At 34.5% G+C, this 24309-nt stretch overlaps 1 protein-coding gene across 1 annotated transcript in view; it reads right to left on the minus strand.

Moving 5' to 3' along the window:
• The window catches only part of Dach2 (dachshund family transcription factor 2), a 635206-nt gene that overhangs the window by 361535 nt on the left and 249362 nt on the right, over positions 1 to 24309 (minus strand). Inside the window, exon 3 of the mRNA XM_087902553.1 lies at positions 21335 to 21447. Within this exon, the coding sequence (XP_087758679.1) occupies positions 21335 to 21447 (113 nt within the window). The remainder of the gene's footprint in view (positions 1 to 21334; positions 21448 to 24309) is intronic.

The raw sequence follows: 24309 nt of genomic DNA on the forward strand, positions 1-24309 counted from the left end.
CTATGATTTCTTTATGTCATACCTCACTTCGGGGTTGCTTCAGAATCAACCTGATGGAAAGCAGAATGCAGTAGGATTCTCATCTCAATGACAGTGTTTTAGCATCAGTGATCCTCTCAATACAGAGGGAAACCAATGTGAATGGAGTAGCAATAGGACAACTGGAGTTTGGCAATGCTTGTAAGTTTCATTACCTTAATTGTATTGATTAACCATCTATACTGAAGTAATGAACCCAAGAAGCTGCCACACAGAATAATTTTTTCTCAGTGTGTGTTTTCTCAGTGTGAAAAATAAATTTCAGACATTCAGCAAATAAATAATTTTTTACATCTTGAAAGAAAAAATATATCTACACACAATAGTATCAATCATCAACTAGTTTATACAAGCTACCCTGCACTGCCACCTAGTACAATAATCATCAAAATTCAAATCAACCTTATTTGAGAATAAAGAACATGATCAGTAGTAATTAATTAGCTATCTTATTTCCAGGATTGCCTACTCTGAAAAAACAGATATTTGTTACTAATTGTAATCTGATTGTAAGAAAAAAGAAGTTCCAGTATGAACCTGGAGTTTCGTAATTGAAATTTTCAAAGTCCAGGTTTCTTATTTAAGAGATCATTCAAGGTATTTTAGCTGTGTAATGAAAATGTATCTGGGCTTTGAAAGTGCTACCTCATGTCATAGGATTTCAGTGATTTAGGGAATGTTCCTGAACTTCTTGAAAGCTCATTTTCTTCACTCATTGCTTGCAAATACTAACAGTGTTAACCCAGAAAGAGGTTACATTTCAGTGGTAGAATCTGTTACCACTGATTCTAGATCTTCAATAACATAGTCATAATAATTTACAATGAGAGTTAGATCTTCAATAACATAGTCATAATAATTTACAATGCAAATCTCCTAACATGATTAAGAGTATTAAGTAAGAATTTCAAACACTTCTTTTTAAATGTAAACCTAAGGGAAGGTGTGTGTGTGTGTGTGTGTGTGTGTGTGTGTGTGTGTGTGTATGTTATAAAATGGAACACAATGATGTGAGAATATTTATAAAGTATTGCAGAGATTATTGTTAATATGTTACCACATAATCATTATAATCTTCACCATCATCTAAAAAGTGTTTAATTTCCAAATCTTCCCTCACTCTACATCAGAAATCAGATGAGATTTTTGTTCTACTAGCCACCTATGAAGAAGTAAAAATATTTTCAAAAGCCTAAAATTGTTATTTTAGGTTAAAATATTGTACTACCCATATAAAATGTACTAAGATATTAACAGAGAAATTAAAAACTGAGGAAAAAAGCAACAAATATAAAAAATTCCTTACTATGAATCAGGGATATTTAAGCCTGTCATTGAACAGAGAAATTAGAAACTCATGCTATTGTCAATATCCTACACTAAAAAAAAAAAAAAAATCACAATTAAACACAGAACATGATACTGTAAAACTAATAGATGGAAAAAGTAGCTAATACTATTGAATTCCTTCATATAATAAAAGACTTTCTGAACAGGACTTTGATACCTAAATCATGAAAACCAAAAATTAACAAATGGGACCATGTGAAAAAAAGTGCTTCCGTATGCGCAAGGGCACCATCATTCTACTAAAGAGCCTATAGAATTTGAAAAAAAAAACCTATCAACTATATATCTGTTAGTTTCTAGACTATACAAAAATTCAACAAAACAATCAACATAATTAAAAATGAAGCAAGGAACTAAAAAAACCAGAGTTTTCAAAGTTGAAATACAAATGGCTTACTTTTTTTTTTTAAAAAAAAAATCTTAGTTATCATGGAAATACAAATGAAAATTATTTTGAGTATTTCATTTTACCTCAGTCAAAGTGGGCAAAAGGAAAATGTGTGTGTGTGTATGTGTGTGTGTGTGTGTGTGTGTGTGTGTATGTGTGTGTGTGTGTCTGTGTATGTGTGTATGTGTGTGTGTGTGAATGCTTATGTCTTTGTTAATGTCTCATTGCATTTTAATATGGGTAGCAAAATATTTTAGCCTAAAATACTAATTTTCAGGATTTTGATGATATTTTTGCCTCTTCATGAGTGTCTGGTAGAAAAAAAAATCAGAGCTTATTTCTCATGTAAAGCAAGGAGATATTTGGAAGTTAAATGATGATGTTGCAGATGATGGTGAAGATTATAATGCTTATACAATAACATATTAACAATAATCTCTGTAATACTTAATAAACCTTTTCATATAAATATATGAGAAATGTTGGCCTAGATGTGAGAAAAGGGAAACACTTACTGTTTGGGGAATTGCAAACTGGTCCAGACACAGTGGAAATTGGGATGGCCGTTCCTCATAGACTGAAAATAGACTTATCATAAGTATTAGCTATATCATCTAGGGAATAATCCCAAAAGAATTTATACATTATTATAGAAAAATTTGCTTGTTCATGTTCATTGCTTTTTTACTCAAAATATCCAAGAAATTAAAATAACAAAAATGCCAATAGATTAATGAATGGACAATAAAGATATGGTACATTTATATAGTTGAATATTATTGAGCTATTAAGAAAAACAAAATTACAAAATTTACAAGTAAATGAATTGAACTAGAAACAAACATTCTTAGTGAGAGAACACAAACCTCAAAGAAAAATATCTCAGGTTTTCCCTAATTTTGGAAGACATCATTATACTATACATATATTTATTTCATTGGGAATATCAGATGAATATTTCAAGGAATGGGAAATAGAATACAATATTACAAATTGGAAGGGGGTAAAGTAAAACAAGGATTAAATGGGTGAGTGATAGGACAACAGAGTAAAGAGACAATGTGGGGAGCAATAACTAGCACCAAAGGCCTTTTGAATGTCCATATGGAAATCAACTATTATTGAAGATTTCTGAAACACATACATATAAAAAGAGTTTAAATGAAATTGTGCTATAATGGTGGCAATCCCCACCACTAGATGCTACTAAATACAAAACTCAATATCAGCAATAGTTTACCTTATTTTGAGTTGTTAGCCAGTATTGTTTCATAGAATATTACAAATATAACAGACTAACAACAGTGCTATTAAATACCCTCTAGAATTTGACAGTAGGACACTATTGCTTAAGATGTGATGTGGGATTCTCCTCTGTATGCTGTGAATACTATTGGTTAATAAAGAAGCTGTCTTAGGCCTGCACAAGGAAGAACTTAGGTAGGCAAGGAAAACTAAACTAAATGCTGAGACAAAGAAGGCAGAGTCAGAAGAGAAGCCATGTAGCCTCGCCACAGACAGACGTTGGAATTTTTCAAGGTAAGCTACAGCCTCATGTTGATACACAGATTAATAGAAATGGGTTAAATTAAGATGCAAAAGTTAGCCAACAGGAAGCTAGAGCTAATGGGCCAAACAGTGATTTAATTAATATAGATTCTAAGTGGTTATTTTGAAGCTGAGCAGCCTGAAAAGAAGAAGCGGCTTTCTACAACAAATTGGCACTCCAACATGTACTAGCTAAACCCATATAAAAGAATTCTAGACACTAGAAAACAAAGTTTAGCTGCATTTTTTTTCAGATCTGCTCAGCTTGCAGGCAGCATGGTGCAACTCCTTTAAGAAAGGTCTTCCTGATTCATGAAAACACACACACACATACACACACACACACACACACACACACACACACACACACACACGGTTTCAAAAAAGCAGCAAAACGGCTCTGGCTCTTTCAGAATACTAAGTACTAGAATGGTGTTTGTGGGCACGAGTTCTTGTATGCCCACTTGGGGTCGAAGGAAAGTAGCTGAGACCATGCCCACGACTTAGCACTACCCAACTGGGCAGGAAGCAAGATAAGGTCTACTAGGCATGCACAAGTAGAACATAGCAAACTCCTACCACCACACACAGAGATATTAACAGGCTGTGAAGTGTGCTGCATGGAAGATTTAGCATTTACTCAAATAAAAAAAAATGGTGCTTCCCAGAGTTGAGGTGGTGAGGATGGCTCCCACCCCACTGGGAAGTATCAGAGGCACTAGACATGCTTCTTTTATGTTGAGTGGGCAGAACCAACAGGCAGGGCCTTGTAGGCCCTAGCTATGCCCACTTAGAATTTTAAGAAGCAGTACTGACCAGAAAATAATTACAGATACACAATCAAGACAGATTCAAATAAAAGACACCTCTAAAAGGGTCATTTAGAGTATTGAACAAATGTACAAATGCTTTGGAGAGAGAAGGAAAAAGAGAATAGAGAATTATAAAAAGGAGAAAATTGTTTAAAAAATTAAAATAAAGTCTTTAAAGAGACAGAGTACAGTCAAAGAATAAACAAATAAAAATAATAAAATAAATATTAAACTTGTAGAAAAAGTAATAGAGTAAGGAAAATAAGCCATGTAAAAATGGAATATATACAAAATTTCTAGATTATATATATATATTATTATGTTTTTTTAATTTTCTTACTATGAAGAAACTAAATATAGAGATACATTTCATTGTATGGGCTGCTAAGATACCTATACTCCTTAAGAGTTTCACATAATAGAAACAGAAGAGTCATTGCCAAAATCTTTTGATGAAGCTACGGTTACCCTGACACCAAAACCACACAAAGACTTAACCAAGATAGAGAATTATGGACCAATTTCGCTCGTGAACATCAATGCAAAATTTCCCAGGAAAATACTGGCAAACTGAATCCAAGTACACATCAAAAAAATAATCCATTATGATCAAGTAGGCTTTATCCCCAAAGATGCAGCACTGGTTCAACATATGCAAATCTATCAATGTAATTCATCATATAAATAAACTGAAAGAAAAAAATATGATCATTTCATTGGATGCTGAAAAAGCATTTGACAAAATTCAACACCCCTTTATGATAAAAGTCTTGGAGAGGTTAGCGATATAAAGATAATATCTAAATGTAATAAAAGCAATATACAGCAAACCAACAGCTAATATCAAATTAAATGGAGAGAAACTCAAAGCCATTCCACTAAAACCAGAAACAAGACAAGGTTGTCCACTCTCACCATATCTCTTCAACATGGTGCTTGAAGTTCTAGCAATAGCAATAAGACAACATAAGGAGATCAAGGGCATTCAAATAGGAAAGGAAGAAGTCAAACTTTCGTTATTTGCAGATGATAGGATAGTGTACATCAGTGACCCCAAAAACTCTACCAAAGAACTCCTAGAACTGATAAACACCTTCAGTTATGTGGTAGGATACAAGATCAACTCCAAAAAAGTCAGTAGCCCTTCTATACACAAAGGATAGAGAAGCAGAGAAGGAAATCAGAGAAACTTCACCTTTCATGATAGCCAAAAATAGCATAAAGTATCTTGGGGTTATACTAACCAAGGAAGTAAAAGATCTATTTGAAAAGAACTTTAAGGCTTTGAAGAAAGAAACTGAAGAGGACACCAGAAAATGGAAGGATCTTCCATGCTCTTGGATGGGTAGGATCAACATAGTATAAATGGCTGTTCTACCAAAGGCAATTTATAAATTCAATGCAATCCCTTTCAAAATTTGAATATAATTTTTCACAGACCTTGACAGAACAATAATCAACTTTATATGGAAAAAGAAAAACAAACAAAAAAAAACAGGATACCCAAAATAATCCTATACAATAAAGGAACTTCCAGAGGCATTACCATCTCTGACTTCAACCTCTATTACAGAGATACAGTAATGAAAACAGCTTGGTATTGGCATAAAAACAGAGATGTTGACCAATGGAATCGATTTGAAGACCCAGATACTAACCCACAAACCTACAAACACCTGATTTATGAGAAAGGAGCTAAAAGTATACAATTGAAGAAAGAAAGCATCTTTAACAAATGGTGCTGGCATAACTGGATGTCAATCTGTAGATGAATGAAAATAGATCCAAATCTATCACCATGCGCAAAAAACTCAAGTCCAAATGGATTAAAGACCTCAATATAAATCCAATCACACTGAACCTGATAGATGAGAAAGTGGAAAGTAGACTGCAACACATGAGCACAGGAGACCACCTTCTATGTATAACCCCAGTAGCACAGACAACAAGAGCAACAGTGAATAAATGGGACCTCCTGAAACTGAGAAGCTTCTGTAAAGCAAAGGACATTGTCATTAAGACAAAAAGGCATCCTACTGAATGGGAGAAGATCTTCACCAGCCCCACATCAGACAAAGTTCTGATCACCAAAATATATAAAGATCTCAAAGAACTGTACATGAAAATTCTAATTAACCCAATTAAAAAATGGGGTACTGAACTGAAAAGAGAATTCTCATCAGACAAAGTGCAAATGGCCAAAAGACACTTAAGGTCATGTTCAACCTCCTTAGCGATCAGGAAAATGCAAATCAAAACAACTTTGAGATACCATCTTATACCTGTCAGAATGACTAAAATCAAAACCACCAATGACAGCCTATGCTGGAGAGGATGTGTTGTAACAGGAACACTCATCCATTGCTGGTGGGAATGCAACCTTGTGCAACCACTGTGGAAATCAGTTTAGCGGTTTCTCAGGAAATTGGGAATCAATCTACCTCAGGATCCAGCCCTACCACTCTTGGGAATATACCCAAGAGATGCCCAATCATGCTACAAATGCATTTGTTCAACTATGTTCATAGCAGCATTATTTGTAATAGTTAGAACCTGGAAACAACCTAGATGCCCTTCAATGGAAGAATGGATGAAGAAAATGTGGAAAATATACACATTAGAGTACTACTCAGTGGTAAAAAATAATGACATCTTGAATTTTGCATGCAAATGAATGGAAAAAGAAAACACTATCCTGAGTGAGATAGCCCAGACCCAAGAAGATAAATATGGTATGTACTCACTCATTAGTGGAATCTAGCCATAAACAAAGGACATTAAGCCTATAGTTTGTAATCCTAGAGAACCCAAATAACAAGATGAACCCCCCCCCCCAAGAAAAACATGTATAGATCCTCATGGAAATTGGAAGCAGACAAGATCACTGGGCAAAAGTTGGTAGAATGAGGGTGGTGGTGGGGTGGGGTAGGGGAAGGGGAGAGAGGGAGAGAAAAGGTACCAGTGAAGAATTTAATAATTTGACCCAATCCAGTCGAGAAATATCTTTAAAACATATATGGGAATGTATTTTAACAGTCTGAGATGATAGTGAAAGGAAAATAAAACTGGATCCAGCTAACTTTACTTATATAAATCCACTGAATTATTGGCTCCTGAATTACAAAGTGAACCCAAAGAAACACATGTATAGATCCTGATGGAAACTGGAAGCAAACAAGATTGCCCAGAAAAAGTTGGGAGCATGGGGGTGGGGATAGGGGTGGAGTGGGGTTGGGAGAAAGTTAGAGAGGGAGAGAGAAGGGAGAAAGGAAAGACTGGAGAGAGAGCTTGGGGGAGTGGGAGGGTAGAAATGGAGGAAGGGTGGATATAGGAGCAGGGTAGAAAATATCTTAATTAAGAGAGTTATTTTAGGGTTGGCAAGAGACTTGGCTCTAGAGGGGATCCCAGGTGTCCACGGGGCTGTCCCCAGCTAGGTCCTTGGGCAGCAGAGCAGAGGGTGCCTGAACTGGCCTTGCCCCACTATCACACTAATGATTATCTCGAATATCACAAAAGAATCTTCGTCCGGGGATGGATGGAGATAGAGACAGAGACCCTCATCAGAGTAATGGACTGAGCTCCCAAGGTCCAGTTGAAGAGCAGAAGGAGGGAGAAGATGAGCAAGGAAGTCAGGACTTGTTTCTACTGCATGTACTGGCTTTTTGGGACCCTAGTCTATTTGGATGCAAAGCTTCCTGGGCCTGGATGTAGTGGGGAGGGCCTTGGACTTCCCACAGGGCAGGGTTCCCTGCCCTCTCTAAAGGAGGGAGAGGGAGGGAGGAGGGTGAGTGGGGGAGCAGGAGGGGAATGTTAGGAGGGGAGGAAGTGTAAATTTTTGAATGGAAAAAAATTTAAAAAGTATAAAAAAAAGAAGAAGGTAAAACAGTCTTTCAGGGTTTCTGCTTCATGAAAGAGCCTGATAGACATCTGCAGGACACAGAAGAAAGTGACTGAAAAACTGCCAATATAGGGAAAACTGTGATGTAGGTGGGTCATCTGTCTATGTGTTACTTTCATTGGTTAATAGAGAAACTGCCTTGGCTCTTTTATAGGGCAGAATTTAGATAGGTGGAGTAGAATGAACAGAACACTAGGAGAAAAAGCAAAATCAGGCAGACTCCATGATTTCCTTTCCTGAGATGGACACTGGTTAAACTCATGCCGGTAAGCCACAGTCAAAAGGAGATACAGATTATTAGAAATAGGTTAATCAATATGTAAGAGTTAGTCAAGAAGAGGCTAGATATAATGGATCAGGCAGTGTTTAAAAGAATACAGTTTCCTTGTAATCATTTCAGGTGCAAACTAGCCAGGGAGCCGGGCGGCGGGAAGTGGCCCACCGCTCCTTTTGCAACAAAAATGTCTTTTAAATTTCCTGCTTCATGAAAAAGTTTGCCAAATACGATGGGCCTGTAGGCTGAAGATGGATGCCCCAACGGTACAAAAGAACTTTGGGTGGCTGTGAAAGCAGTGAGATGTCTCTGTCAATTCTAGAGTTTTGGAAGGTGCTTACAATGTTTACTTAGGTAATATTATGTCCTTCTGGAGTCTTTGATGGAGTTGAAGGATAGCTATAGATTTCTTAATTATGATAAAACATAAAATAGATATAAATATTGTAATTGTAATCATGGCTTGATAACTGTTTTATGTAATTTTACTATGTTAAAGTTAAAACCTTCCTTTTTATTTAAACAGAAAAGGGGGGGTAATGTGGGATTATCCTCTGTATGCTGTGAATACCATTGGTTAATTAAGAAACTGTCTTAGGACTGTTCAAGGCAGAAAACTAAACTGAATGTTGGAAGAAGAAAGGTGGAGTCAGGGAGAACATATGTAGTCCTGCCAGAGACAGACACTGGAACTTTACCAGGTAAGCCACAGTCACTTGGTGATACACAGATTAAGATAAATGGGATAAATTAATATGTAAAAGTTAGCCAAAAAAAAAAACTAGAGCTAATGGATCAAGCAGTTCTTTAATTAATACAGTTTCTGTGTGGTTATTTTGGTGCTGAGCAGCTGGAAATGAACAAGTGGCTTTCTACAACAAAGATGTCAAAGAATTGAATCATAGACCTTTGAGAAATCTACCTGTACTCAACTGGAAGCTTCATCCTTACTGTCTAGAATTCATAGTTATGAAAGGTCTTATACATACTACTAGCAGAGAAAAATAATTGTCAGTCTAAACCCTGAAAGCTACAATAATGACCTCTCTACAAAATATACTGATACAACAGTGGCACAAATTTTACGGGAGCAATCATTCATTTATGATTGTATTTAAGGCCCACCTCTCAATTTGGAACCTAAACCTGATACTCTAAATGAGGCCAAGAATGCAGGAAAGCTTCTATTTTTATTTTGTTAAATGGACATTGTATTAAAATGACTCCTAATTAGTTATTGATATACTCAGAGATCAGTGCATAATGCAGTCCTTAGAAAAATATTTCTGTGAGACAATTAAAACAAAGACCCACAAATGGTAATGATACAAATTAGGATATTTCAGCATTTCAGCCCTGAATCAGCTATCAATATCATGTCTCTCTCCACAAAGCTCAAGAATCTAAGAAAAAGAAAAGACAGGAAAATGTGAAATACTATAGAAACAGAGATGGTTCAAAGAAACTGACTTCAAGAAAGGTGTATTCCTGGAAAATTAAGGCAGATAGACAGGTGAACTTCAAATGATTGAGGCAGTACGCCTAAGACCACAAGCTTAAACAAGACAAATTCTCAAAACAGAGAAAGAGATGTAGGCATGAACTTCTAGCTGGAAAGTTATCATTGCTGATAAGAGACAGAAAGTCTGTATATTTCAATGATAGGGCACTTAGTATACTAACCACATTCCAGGTCACTTCCTATGCTTAGGCCAACACAAATAGATTTGATGATTTTGAAAAAAAGAAGGGAGCAAGAGCATGAAATTTGGTAGATAATATGATGGGAGGGCATCTGAAGGGGCTAGTGGAGAGAATGATTATGAACAAAATATATATTGTATGAAGTTGCCAAAAATTAATATAATTACTATCTAAAAATTCAAAATTGAAAGTCCGGTTTTTGTTAGGCAATAGTTCTTTGCAAACACATACGATACAAATAAATCTCAGTGAAATAAGGGAAAATATTTAGTATTTATGTAACATTTATCATAATTTATAATACTGCTTATTAAAAAGCCCCAAACAAATACATGTATTAAATATATCATAACATCACAAATATTGGTTTGGTTTGTTTAGATTGTGTTTACCCTTTTCTTCTACTATTCAGAATAGTATGAGATGTATCTTTATGACTGCTTCTTAGCTTTCAAATTTAATGAGTGTGATATTTTTCACACATCATTAAAATTGAAAAATATTCATTCCAATAATGTAATCAGGCTAACCTGAAAGTAAAAATGGCACCATACTATCAGAGCTAGTCATAATTGTTCTGGCTTGAATTGAGTGTTGAATTCACAATTCTAGGCATGGTTCACTGTAGAATTAAAACCATGAATATTTGGATGACTGCAGATGTTCAAAAGATATTTTCTCATAATATATGAACAAGGAAAACTAAACAAAACAAAGTAAATATTCGACCACCATTTCTGGAGTAAATACTACAAGAATTCCATCAGAATCACTTTATTACTTCTTTGTAAGCTGTCAGTGTAAAGCTCTCTCAGGTCTGCTTCCACATCTGTCATTTTTAAAGGCTTCATAATCTGTGGAGAAGGGAGTAGTCATCTTTCAGGAAATTGGAAGTTACATAGATCAAGAAACGCAAAAGTAAGTTTAAGAAATTGGTGTTCTTTTTCTCTCTTGTACATCACAAATCTTATTTAGAAAAATATGCTATTTGTATGACTGCTCTGTCAAGGGACTAAGATATTGATGATATAAGAATAAGAGAAATATATATATATAATGAGATATAATATCAGTAGTTCAATTACATGAAACTAAAATGCAGTTTAACTTCATCAGTCGAAGATGACTAGGGAAAATGTCAAGGTGGAATTTGAGAAAACAAAATAAATTGCAATATTTGTAGTGTTTGTTATGTTTTGTTATACTATTTTAATATAATACACATTGTTCAATAAATATATGTTCAATGAAATAAAAGCATATAGAACTCTTTCTATTTATCTACATCTATTTTGATAGCATATATATTTTATGTTCACATATTACCTAAATGAATATATGCCACTATTTTAAAGAATATAGAACTATAGTAATAAAATCTGCATGGAATTGGCATAAAGACAGACATGTTGATGAATGGAATCAAGTTGAAGACCCAGACATAAATCAACATGTTGCAGAATATTATTTTAAGGTGTGTTACATATGTTTATGCTGTGAAATGTTTTCTTAATGATGTAACATGTCTTGCTTTTGTTTCACTTGTTTCACTCTGTGAAGCTGTGATTCCTTGCCTGTCTAAAACACCTGATTGTCTAAAAAAGAGCTGACTGGCCAATAGCAAGGTAGGAGAGCTGGCAGGCATAGAGTTTAAATAGAAGGAGAAACAAGAAGAAAGGGATGAGCAATGAAGGAGCAAGGAGGGAAGGGACAAGATGGAAAGAGAGGATCAGGAGCCAACCACCCAGCCACCCAGCCAGCCATGGACTTAGAGTGAAAGAAGGATATAAAGAGGTAAGAAAAGAAAAAAGTCCCTAGGCAAAAGGTAGCTAGGGCAATTTAAGATAAACAAAACTCGCAAGAAACAATCCAAACTAAGGCTTGGCATTCTTAAGAAAGAATAGGACTCTGTCTGATTTATTTGGGAGCTGGATGGTGGGCCCTCAAAAGAGGTAAAGAGTCAAAAGAGTAAAAAACAACCAATTACATTTCGGCATTCCAACATGGGGAGAGAGTTAAAGAAAATCCAAAAACACTTCGGTATACCAACGTGGGGGCAAATTTCTGTGTGGGGCCAGAGAAAGCTGGAAAAAAAAGATATGGCTCCTTTAAGAAACTCAGCTGCACAGCAGAGGACTTAAACAACATTTTCAATGCTAAATAGAAATATAAAACTAAGCACAAATACCTGCCACAGTGTAAGCATTGGCATTGTAGAGTTCTAGAAATGTTGAATGCAGTTCTTGTTCATATACCTCCTATAGGGTCACAAGCCTTGGGTATAGTGCATAAGAACTTATAGAAAGAAAGAAATGGTTTAAAAAATAAAGTCTTTAAAGAGACAGTTAAAATTAATATGAAAGATAAAAGATGGTAAATACACAGTGAGTTGGGATCCTGTATGCTATTGTGTTGATTTTGAATTTGTATTGCTGAAAAGCAAAGGACAGCTAATAAGACACTTGAAATTAAATGAGGGACTGTTGAAATTGAGCAGTCTATATTCTTTAGGTATGCCTTAACTTTTAAAAAGTCAAAAAGAGTATTTGTCAAATGGAATTCAAAAATATTTGGAGAAGTGGTTTTGCTTTTTATACCACAGGAAATAAGAGGCTGTGGATTACTTCCAGTTTGGTATGGATCTGGTTTGATCAAGGGAGACCCCCAAAACTTGACAAGTGATATCTAGCAACAAAAGTGACAGCTAGAATTCTCAGGATTTGGCTATTATCTCAAATTTTCTTGGGGACCCTAAAGATTCTTTGTCCACAGACACCAGGAAGCAGTCTAGAGAAAACAATATTCACATTAACAAGAGTTGCATTGTGGGAGGATTTTGTTTATTTGGTGGGGTATGGATGTTTGCTAAATATAGGAATATAGAATAAAAACAACTATTAATCTCGGATATTTTGCATTGTCATTGCTTTTGGTATATTGATGCAACTTTAAAGTTAATTTTGTTTTACTGTTTATTTCTACTCTTGTTTGGGTTATTGTGCTTATGCAGATAATTTAAAAATGCAATGTATAAATATGAAATTAGGTTAGTAGTTATCAACTTGTAGTCACATTAGGTATATTTTCTAAGTTAAATAGATAGATTTTAGATAGATAAATGGTTTTCAAACACTTCAAAGAGCTACTGAATATGGCATTTAAAATGTTTTGTTAACCTAGGAATTCTCATGACACTGAGACACATCTGCTCCTGGCAGTACCAATTTACTTCGAGAAAATGATGGGTATCAAAGAAACTCCACAGAAGTTTGCTTTCATTGTGGCAACGTTAGCCACTGGTCAAAGAAACTGCTTTTGCTTTGACTGCTTGACTTGGTTCTGTGCAGACTAGACAAGCAGGATACACATGAAAATGATTGCTGAATTCTGCCAAAACAATACAGTCCTTCAAATTTCCTGCTTCACTAAAAAGTCTACCAGATACACTAGACCTGTAGACTGAAATGGATGATGCAACATTGCTTACAAACTTTGGGTAACTTCCCAGGTAGCCAGATATCTCTGTCATTTCTAGAGACTTAGAAGTTGATTGCAATGCACTTCCTGTTTACTTAGGTAATATTAATTCTTTCTGGGGTCTTGGATGAAGCTGAAAATTAGATAGTTATTTAATCTTCTCTAATTCTGAAAAAAAGTAAGTTAGTATTTGGATTCCCCAAAATAAGTAATTTTCTCTGAATTTGTTAAATGCAAATTCACTGAAATAATTCTTATTTAAAAACTGTTTTATTATGTATAACCTTCCTATGTCAAAGTTAAAGTCTTACTTTTTATTTGGACAAATGAGGAATGTTGTAGAACCCATTTTAAGATGGATTTAATTTGTTTATGCTGAGGAACATTTGTTTAATTATGTATAAGATGTGTTACTTTTGTCTATGCTGCATTTGTTTAACTCTGTGAAGCTGTGATTCTTTTTTTTTCAAAGATTTATTTATTTATTTATTTATTATGTATAAACATTCTGCCTCCATGTATGCCTGCAGGCCAGAAGAGGGCACCAGATCTCATTAGAGATGATTGTGAGCCACCATGGTGTTGCAAGGAACCAAACTCAGGACCTCTGGAAGAGCAGCTAGCACTCTTAACCACTGAGCCATCTCTCCAGCCTGAAGCTGTGATTCTTTGACTCTCTAAAACACCTGATGGTCTATTAAAGAGCTGAACCGTTAATAGCTAAGCAAGAGACAGGACAGGTGGTGCTGGCAGGTAGAGATAATAAATGGGGGTAGAATCTCAGAAGAAGGAGCAGAGAACAAGGAGAGGATACTAGGGGCCAGTCACCCAAGCACACAGCAAGCCACAGAAAAAGAAGCAAGAAAGCTATTCAGAAACAGAAAAATAAAAGCCCAGGGGCAAAGATAGACAGGATAATTTAAGAAAAGCTGGCTATAAATAAGCCAAGCTAAGGCCAGGCTTCTCTAAGTAATAATAAACCTCAAAGTATTTATTTGGGAGCTGGGTGGAATGACCTCCCCAAAGGAATAAAGAATAAAAAATAAACAAACTAACATTACCCCTCCCCCAAAAATAAACTGGAAGAAAACCAGTATGCTCAAAATTAGCCCTGGATGGCTGAACATTGAAAAATACAAATATTTTCATACTCATCACCATCACCCTGAATAGAACTCAAGTCCAATTGGATCAAAAACCTCAACATAAAATCAGACACACTGAAAACAAGAAGTCATGTTGAACTCATCAGCACAGAAGACAACTTCCTAAGCAGAGAACTGATAGTGTAGGCAATAAGATCAACAATTAATATATGGGACCCCATCAAACTGAAAAGCTTCTATTAGGCAAAAGACACTGCCAACATGATGAAATGGTAGTATACAGAACTGAAAAAGTTCTTTTTTTCTTCTTTGTGAAAAAGTTTTTCACAAACTCCACATCTGATAAAGTTAATATCCAAATATATATAAAAAACTCAAAAAACAAGACATCAACAAACCATATAATCCAATTAAAAATGGGGTACAGATCAAAACAGAGAATTCTCAACAGAGAAGTCCCAAATGGCTAAGAAACAATCAAACAAATATTCAACAGCCTTAGGCACCAAGAAAAGCAAAATTAAAATGACCCTGAGATTGCATTTTACACTTGAATGACTAAATTCAAAAACACAAGCTCATGCTAGAGAGGCACACTCCTCCATAGATGTTGGGAATGCAAACTTGTACAACATGTTGGAAATATGGAAGTTTCTCAGAAAAGTGGGAATCAATCTACCTCAAGACCCAGCTATCCCACTCCATCATACCACAAGGACACCTGTTCAACTGTGTTCATAGCAGCTGTATTTGTAACACTCATGCAGGAGGAGGTGACATGTTCTTCCTGGCCGCCCAACTAGTTTAGACTCAAAATAATCACACAGAAACTGTATTAATTAAACCACTACTTGGTTCATTAGCTCTAACATTTTATTGGTTAACTCTTACATCTTAATTTAACCCATCTCCACTAATCTGTGCATTATCACAAGGTCGTGGCCTATCACCAAAATTTCAGCATGTCTATCTTCAGAGGCGTATCCATGGCATCTCTTAAAGCCACCTTCTTTTCCCAGCATTCAGTCCAGTTTTCCCCTCCTACCTAAGTTCTGCCCTAAGAAAAGGTCAAAGCAGTTTCTTTCTTCATTAACCAATAAAATCAACACAGAGACAGAAGGACCTCCCACACTACACTCAGAACGTGGAATAACCTAGATGTTCCTCAACTGAAGAATGGATAAAGAAAACATGATACACAATGGAGTATTACTCAGCTGTTAAAAAAATAACTAAATTAAATTTGCAGGCAAACAGATAGAACTAGAGAAAAAAAACATCCTGAGTGAGGTAACCCACATCCATAAAGACACGCATCTTCACTTATAAGTGGATATTAGGTATAAAGTAAAGGATAATCATGCTATAATCCACAGGCCCAGGGAATCTAAGTAACCAAGAGGGCTAGGGTTGAGAGGCAGACAAATCTCCCTGGGAAGATAAAATAGAATAGATTTTTACTGGGGGCTGGTGGGAAGGGAAACAGGAGGGATCAGGAGGTAGGGGATAGAGTAATTAAGGGAGAGAGTGGGGTAGGGGTTAGTGAAACTGGGGGGGGGTAATTGCACAGAGATGTGGAAATCTAGTCCAGTGGAAACTTCTAGAAATCTATGACATTGATCCTAGGAAAAAACTCCTAGTAATGGAGGATATGGAGTCTGAATAGGCCATATTCTATAACCAACCAAGACTTTCAGTGGGGGGACTGGGACACCAACCCAGCCACAGAACCTTTGACCTATAATCCACCCTTCCTATAATATTTTCTGGGGCAACAGTGGCTCAGAACTTGTGGAATTAGGCCACCAGTGACTGGTCTTACTTGATGCCCACTCCAGGAGAGGGATCCTATGGCTGACCCTTCCTGGATGGCCAAGAATCTGAAGCAGGATGGCTCAGATACCTAAGGTAGAACCAAACACAATTTCTAATGATATTGTGCTACATTCCCTCCTATATCAGTGTCTAGTCCAATCATCACTAGAGAGGCTTTCTCCAGCAGCTGATGGGAACAAATGTAGACATCCACTGTCAAACATTAGGTGGAGCTCAGGGAACCCTGCAGAAGAGGGGTGATGAGAGGGGTCAAGGATATCGGGAGAACATGATCCACAGAATCAACTAACCAAGGATCATAGGGTTTCACAGAGACTGAAGCATAAACAAAGGAGCCTGCTTGAGTTTGTACTAGGTTCTCTGCAAATATGTTGTGATTGTTTAGCTTGGGGATTTTGTGGGAATCCAAACAATTGGAGTTGGTGTGTCTCTTTACTCTTTTGTCTGCTCTTGAGAACCTTTTCCTCCTACTGTGATGCCTCATGCAGCAGTGATATGAGTGTTAGTTCATAGTCTTATTGCATTTGTTATGACTTGTCTGTTGATATCCCTGCTCTTTTCTGATGTGAAACAGAGGAGTAGTGGATCTGAAGGAGGAAGAGAGGTAGAGGAGGTAACTGGGAAGAGAAAAGGGAAAGGTAGCTGTATTGGGGATGTATTGTATGAGAGAAGAATAACTTAAAAATAAAAAAAAGAATATTTACTGGTAAAAGAAATAATAAAACAAACCATAAAATAATATAAAAAAGAATAGAACTCAGATTCTATACTCATGCACAAAGACCAATCTTCAGTAATTATATGCTGATAATTTTTAATAAATATTTTGCTAAAATGGTTTTAGCTACATAGTACTCTTCATTTCAAGTATATTGTGAAAGAGACTCTCTTTACATAGTGTAAGTCACTTTGTACCTAAAATTTCCCTCAAACTCATGGCAGAGTTTTCCCTCAGCCCCTCAAATGTGGAAATTGTAGGTGCATGTCAGAGTACCGAGCTAAACTCCAAGGACTGGAATATATCTATATACATTTTTTCTCACATGAGAAAAATAGTTTTATATATTCAATTTGGTAAATTAAATAGGACATTTTATTAGTAATAGACACCACAGCAAAGTTAAAGTTTAAATTACTCAACTTTCTTGATTATGAAAAATACAACCCAGAGGAAATAAACATCTTTGAATTTAAAAGAAAAGTACAAATCACAAAAGATTCACATATAATAGATAATATTATGTCATATTATGTAAATAAAGAAGTATAACTTGCCTAATATTACACACATCTTTAACGATTTATGTGCCAAGCTAAGTCCAAGAACTATTTTTAAGTAAAACAAAAATGATATCTGAGAAACTTCTTTTTTTACAAACATTTCTATTATGTAGCTACTTTATATAATTAAATGAAATATGACTAGATCATAGAATATCTGAAAGTAAACATAATTATAATTATCATTCTTATATGTACTTTACAAATGCAGTTTCATGTTATAAATTTGGAAAATAATAATACAAATAAATGCAATACAAAAATCTGTTACTGAAGTAAATATAGCAGAAGTTAAAACTATCTCTAGCCACATATAACTCTGAAACAGTAGTTAAAAAATAACACTTTATTTTTATGCAAATTTATACATGGATATATAATGTTGTATCTAAATAAAAAATATTCAGATATAAAAGAACCAGAAACAAGAAAGTATTGTACATTTCAAAAAATCCGGGAGTAATGGAAGGAAAATTTAATGGTACACTAAAAATATCAAGAAAACCACAAACAAATAAGATGATGATTTGTGGAGCACAATCCCAATGGAAACAACTACAAAACATTACTGTACCCTAAGGCACAAGGAACATTAGAGTAGAGGGGACAGAAAGACTGTAAGAACTAGAGTATCTGAGAGTTTCCTGTGAGACTTTATTTTCTAGCAATGTCAGAGTCTATACCTATAAAGTCTTACCAACATGGCTGCCTAGCACATGAGCTAAACAAGGGCATGAATTTGAAAACGAGCAAGAAGGAGTTTATGGAAGAGTTTGAAGGGAGGAAAAAGAAAGGGGAAATGATGTAAATATAACATAATCTTAAAAATAAAATAAAAAATTAAAAATCAAATGAAAAATAAAGATCATCTGAATTTTTCAAAAATACTTTAAAATCAAATTTATAATATTCAAGCAAGGTAGATACGTTCAGACATGAAATTTTTTTAGTGAAGTTGAAAGTTAATTCTCTAAAGTTACCTTTTCTAGTAGAAGCAAACATGGTTTATATAATTAAAAATAACATATAATCCCAAAATTATCAGCATATGAACTTGGAAAACATTTTTTCTAACATTTGATTATAGAAGAAAAAAATATTCTTAGACATATGAAGCAATTTATACAAAATAAGAAAGAGGATCCCTTTGGAAGTCTGAAGATTCCTTGATCTTCCCCTGAATAGTATTTTCCTATTTGTCTGCTATACAGAAGTTATATTTTGCCTTTCTTGATACAAACTGCTGATACTTCTGTCATCCCATTCTAGGCATAAGCCAAGGAAAACAGAATTTTAGGAAGAAAAGACAATTTTCCATTATAACTCTGAGGTTCTGATATTACGCAAAAGGAAATACTACATGTCAAAGAAAATTGGGGCTCTAGAATTTTAAATGGCTTGGTATTAAACACATCTCTGCCATTCACTTTAAGGCCTGAATTTAAACTCACTAAGGCACATTTCACTTGAAAAATGAAGGCAATGACCAAAAGAATACTATAAAGATAAAATAAAGTGGATATGAAACATTTAGTGCCATAGGAACTTAATATGCATTAGATATTTACCCCAAATAGGTAAGTTACTAATGCTTACTAAACAGTTAATTATCTTCAAGGTGTTTTTTAATCATTTGTTCTTTCATTTCTATGTTGTCTAAAAATCTGAATTCAGACTAGATTATTTACATAGAATTGCTTTTAGGCATACTTAATATATTTTACTAGTCTAGATACAGATTATTTATTGAGCATCAAGTTGTAGTTCAGAAAGTACTTTATTAATCTGTATGTGGCTATATTTATAAGACAACATTTATTAATACATGAACTTGTATATATTATACAAATTGTATTATATATTACATAAGAATTTATATATTACATATTTGTAAATATTTTAAGTCATCAAAGTTATTATTAATTTCCCAAAGCATGAATCCATTCCTAAATTCTTTCTTAACCAATGACACCATCACGCAACGTATTGCTCAAACAATATTAATCATCTTATTCTACTAGGTTTACATGTACATCCAATCATTATCAACCAACAAATTCTTATTAATAAATCACTTTGGAACATCTTTTCCATTGAACTGAATGTGCCTTCATTCAGATGCTCAGTATATCTTTCTAAAAAGGAGATAACTGTTCATACTTTCTGCTATTAGTTTCTTTTTTATCTACCTTACACAGAAATTGATTTTAAAATATTTACTTGTTTCTTTTAGTAATGATTCCTCTAATACATAAAATGTTTTAATGAAAAATAAAATGGTATATATTTAAACACATGAGCCTCTGAGACCTAAGTGTAAAGCCTGAACTCTTTGCACACTTTCATGTGAGCCACCAAAAAGAAAAGGAATAAAATAAAAAAAAAGGTAAAGAGTTCAGAATATTTAGAAATGTCTGGTCTATAAGAAAAGAGAAAATTGCTTAACATGGTAAATCAAATGCCAGTTTCACCAACTGTCATTTATTTTCTTCATTTTCTATTCAAAGCACAGCAGTTACAAGCCTCCCACCTCAATTCTTTGTTTTATTCCCCTTCGTTTTGTTTCTATTCCCCCCGTGAAAATAATCAGTCTCCTTTCTTCTGTGCTTCTTTGTGCCTGGAGTGCTATCCCCTGATTCTCCACATCTAACACTAACCCTCCAAAATACAGATCAAAGAATCAATCTTTCCGATCATTCCCCCAATTTATGAGAGGGGTTTATTTGCTTCTGTCATTGTGAATTTTTTCCACCTTATATCTAGTTGTAGTATCTATCATGCTCTGATATGTATATTATGCTATTATATCTTTTTTTCTTTAATTCTAAAGTGACCAAGACAACTACTCATAAATTTATCCCTTTCCTAAGGTATTAAAAGCCAAAGTAAGTGATTTATATATTTGTATAATTGATAGATGATAGATAAGAGACAGATAGACAGCCAGACAGACAGAGACAGAGACAGAGAGATAATGTCTTTATTAAATGTTTTCCTGGTATAATAATTTTAAACATTTTTATTCTATTAGAGAATGATTAGGCTAATTTTTCAAGTGTTTCGGATGCTCATGGGCACTTTTAGAATATCAAAAGAATTCTATAATTACTCATAAAATTAGTTTTATTAGATTACTACAGTGTTGCAAAATATTATTCAGGGAAATGATCAAAATACAGCATTACTACTAATATACTGTTGTTCTTCAGAGAATGCATTATCTTTCCACATTCTTTAGCTGGTATAGTAACTTTAATAATATAAATAGACACTCACAACAGACAAAATAAATATTGGTGGGATATTTAAGGTAAGCATCTCACAGGAAGTTTTCAGACGATGTACATCTTTCATCCCACATCTTTTCTCCCAGCACACAATATACACATAGAAAGAGATTTCTTATAAGGAAATGACATTTAGAAAATCATATCCATTTACTTTGTGTCATTGTATTTTTTTTTAATCATGTTTGCCTGAATACTCAAAATATTCAATAATTCCACCTCTAGTAGAGCGTGAAAAAGCTTTAAAGGACAGGGAAGTTACATCAATAATAGTCTCTTTCAAACTTTGGGCTGCAAGAAGAGACAAGATTGATCATGAGTTGGATCAAATTACCTGTTGGAGTGATAAGTCCTGGAGATAAAATGCCTGGGACTGCATGGGGCAGAAGGCGGGAATTGTCTTGCAACACTCCCAGAGAACGCTTAGGGGGTCTGCCAGGTCTGGAACTGTTGGAAAACAAAGATAAAACACAAATACGATTACTTGATACATTTGCTTTCTAGATCTTATTTGTCAAGAATAAACAGAATCTTACACTAGAGATTATGTGCTGTAGAAGATTAATAAGAAAAATCAACATTTTACAATAAATTTTAGAGTGTACTTATGGTTAATATTAAAGCCACCAAGGAGTAATTGTCAGTTTAGCTTTCATTTGTAAGCCAGTACTTTGCAATACAAACCAGCTGTTGTAAAGATTTCCTAAATTATTCCTAGCCCTTAAAGCTATATAATCCCTGGTATCAATGTACACAACTAAGGCCTGAGACAGTGAGTCTCAGAATTCAGACTGTACAAAATTGTACAGTATAAATCTCTAATCAAGAAACCAGAGGAGAGGGCTGAAGAGTTGTGAGGTTGTGAGATGGAGAATAAAGCATAACGTTTATTAACATTTCTGCAACTGCTGGAAATCCATGAGGAACAAAGAAAACTCATTCCAAGTATATCATTTTATTTCTGCTTTCTTTGGATTTACTAGAACTAAGAAAAATTGCTATGTATGTTGCCTTTTTCTCAAATCAAATATTTATTCACACAGTTTTATTGGTCAATTGAAAATTTTGTGCAAAGCATCATATTTGGTCCTCCCCACCTCTTTCCCTTCCATATCCACTCAACTTCGTGTGCTCTTTGTTTTGATCCCATAAAGTCTCATTTTTGCTGCCCATATATTCTAATGAACCAAAACTTAAGCATTAACCTAAACAATTGCATTTACACATTCTTAACTCTAGTGCAAAAAGTTCAGATTATTTCAGAAGCTGTGGATGTAGCTGAGTGATAGCAAGCCTGCTTTACATGCACACAGTCCGAAGTTCAGTCGAGAGTACAAAGGCATGGGGGGAGAAAAATAAATTACAATTGCTGAAATAAAATTAAAATTCATATATCTGTTTTACCATCTCATTCCCTGATACAGTATAACAAATCATCATTTGGAGGGTGCCACAATTCGCAGACCTATCAACCATAGAATATTTGAATAAAGTCATTCTCCAGTTACTATATATCTTATTCTATTAAATTTATTAATTTCTGTTGTAATGTTACATGTCACAGTGTGAATAAGGAGGTCAAAGGACAACTTGCAGGAGTCACTTCTCGCCTTTTACCATGTGGATCCTGGAGATTGAACTCAGGTCCTTAGGTTTGGCAACAAGTGTCTTTATTCACTGAATCATATTTAAAGTCTATTATTTTACATATTACTTTTAATTGTGTCTAAGACATTGTTACTGCCTTTTAAAATAAATGCATTTCATATAGGAGAATAAAGGACTTTTGACTAAAGACTACAATATTGTATGTTAAATAGGGTGAGCATAGAAAAGTATGAGGTTCAGACAGAAAACATTCCCAAAATGACTTCTGATTCACAAAGAGATATAAGTCAAACTACATTATATCAATTTTGTCATAGTAAAGTGCTCCAGCAATATAATATAAACATTGCTTTTCGATAAGGACAACCACTAGCAACTTTACTCAGAGGTACTATTACAAGCACATTTTTTAATAAATTGTACTAGCATTATTTCCTGCCATTACAAGCCAATATTTTATATCATTCTAGCAAGAAAAATTGTTTTTCTCATTTAATGTTTCAATTTTATAAACTTTCTCTACTTTATTTTCTATTCGATTCTGGGTCACAATTTATTTATTTAACTCAGTGTTGATGCCCTCTTCACCCTTCCCTGTTTTATGTCTTCAAAAGGTGCTGAAAGGGAAACATAAATTTTACTTCAAATATCCTTTAGGGGCCCAGGATCAGAGAAAACATTTATCAAAATATATATAATATAATGAAGATAAATTGCTTTTAAATAATAGTCACCAAATCTAAAAATTCTAAATGCTTTGTCTTGTATTAGGCAGAGCTTAAGTCTCCTATTTAAATCCAGCAGCTCACTCTGTACTTCCCCATGTGTTTTAGCGCCTCTCCAGTCTCATAATCTTTTCTCACACTGTCAGCTGAAGAAGGATGAAGCCTGGTACCCCATCAAATTCCATATAAGGAACCATATAACACCCAACCATAACATAAGACTTTGAAAGCCATCTAGTTTAACTAGTTTTGTGTGTGTGTGTGTGTGTGTGTGTGAATCTTCCTTTTAAAAAATAATTCCTTTCAAATAAGTTGAGAGATACTAGAAGCCTCTTGTTTAGTTGTTCCACTTTAATATCTAAAATTTGTATTGGTACTGGAGAATCCATGATTTATGTCACATCTAAAACACATGGATATAAACTCCATGGGATTATATTCTCTATCATTGTATACTTATAATTTCTAATTTATATTAAGATAATTAATCGTGAGTCTTCCAAATAGGAGCCTGAGCTCCATGAAGGCGTGAATGTCTAGTAGTATATATCACTGAATCTTAAGCAATTCTTATGGTTTGTAGCATACAGGATGCCCAGTAAATACTTAATTAAACCCATTAGTAGACAAGTGGTAAAAACCTATTTCATGGTTTCTATGGTTTCCAAATATTCATTAGATTGTTTGTTCTACTTAATAACATGAACAGAGAGCTAATTCCATCCCTTATTCATCAGATCATCATTTTATTTTAGAACCTGTACTCTAATGCAATTACATAGCTTCAGAACATGACCTACACAAATATGAGTATAACGTTAAAAAAGAATATATTAGATGTCACTTCATTATGGTCTCAGAGATGCGAGACACTTAAAGAACTGATTAATGGCTACATATTTTTGCAGTCACACCACACACACACACACACACACACACACACACACACACACATCACTTGCTTAGTAAACTAGTA

This window comes from Myodes glareolus, chromosome X, assembly GCF_982192425.1.
Source record: "Myodes glareolus chromosome X, mMyoGla1.1, whole genome shotgun sequence".
Taxonomy (NCBI): Eukaryota; Metazoa; Chordata; class Mammalia; order Rodentia; family Cricetidae; genus Myodes; species Myodes glareolus.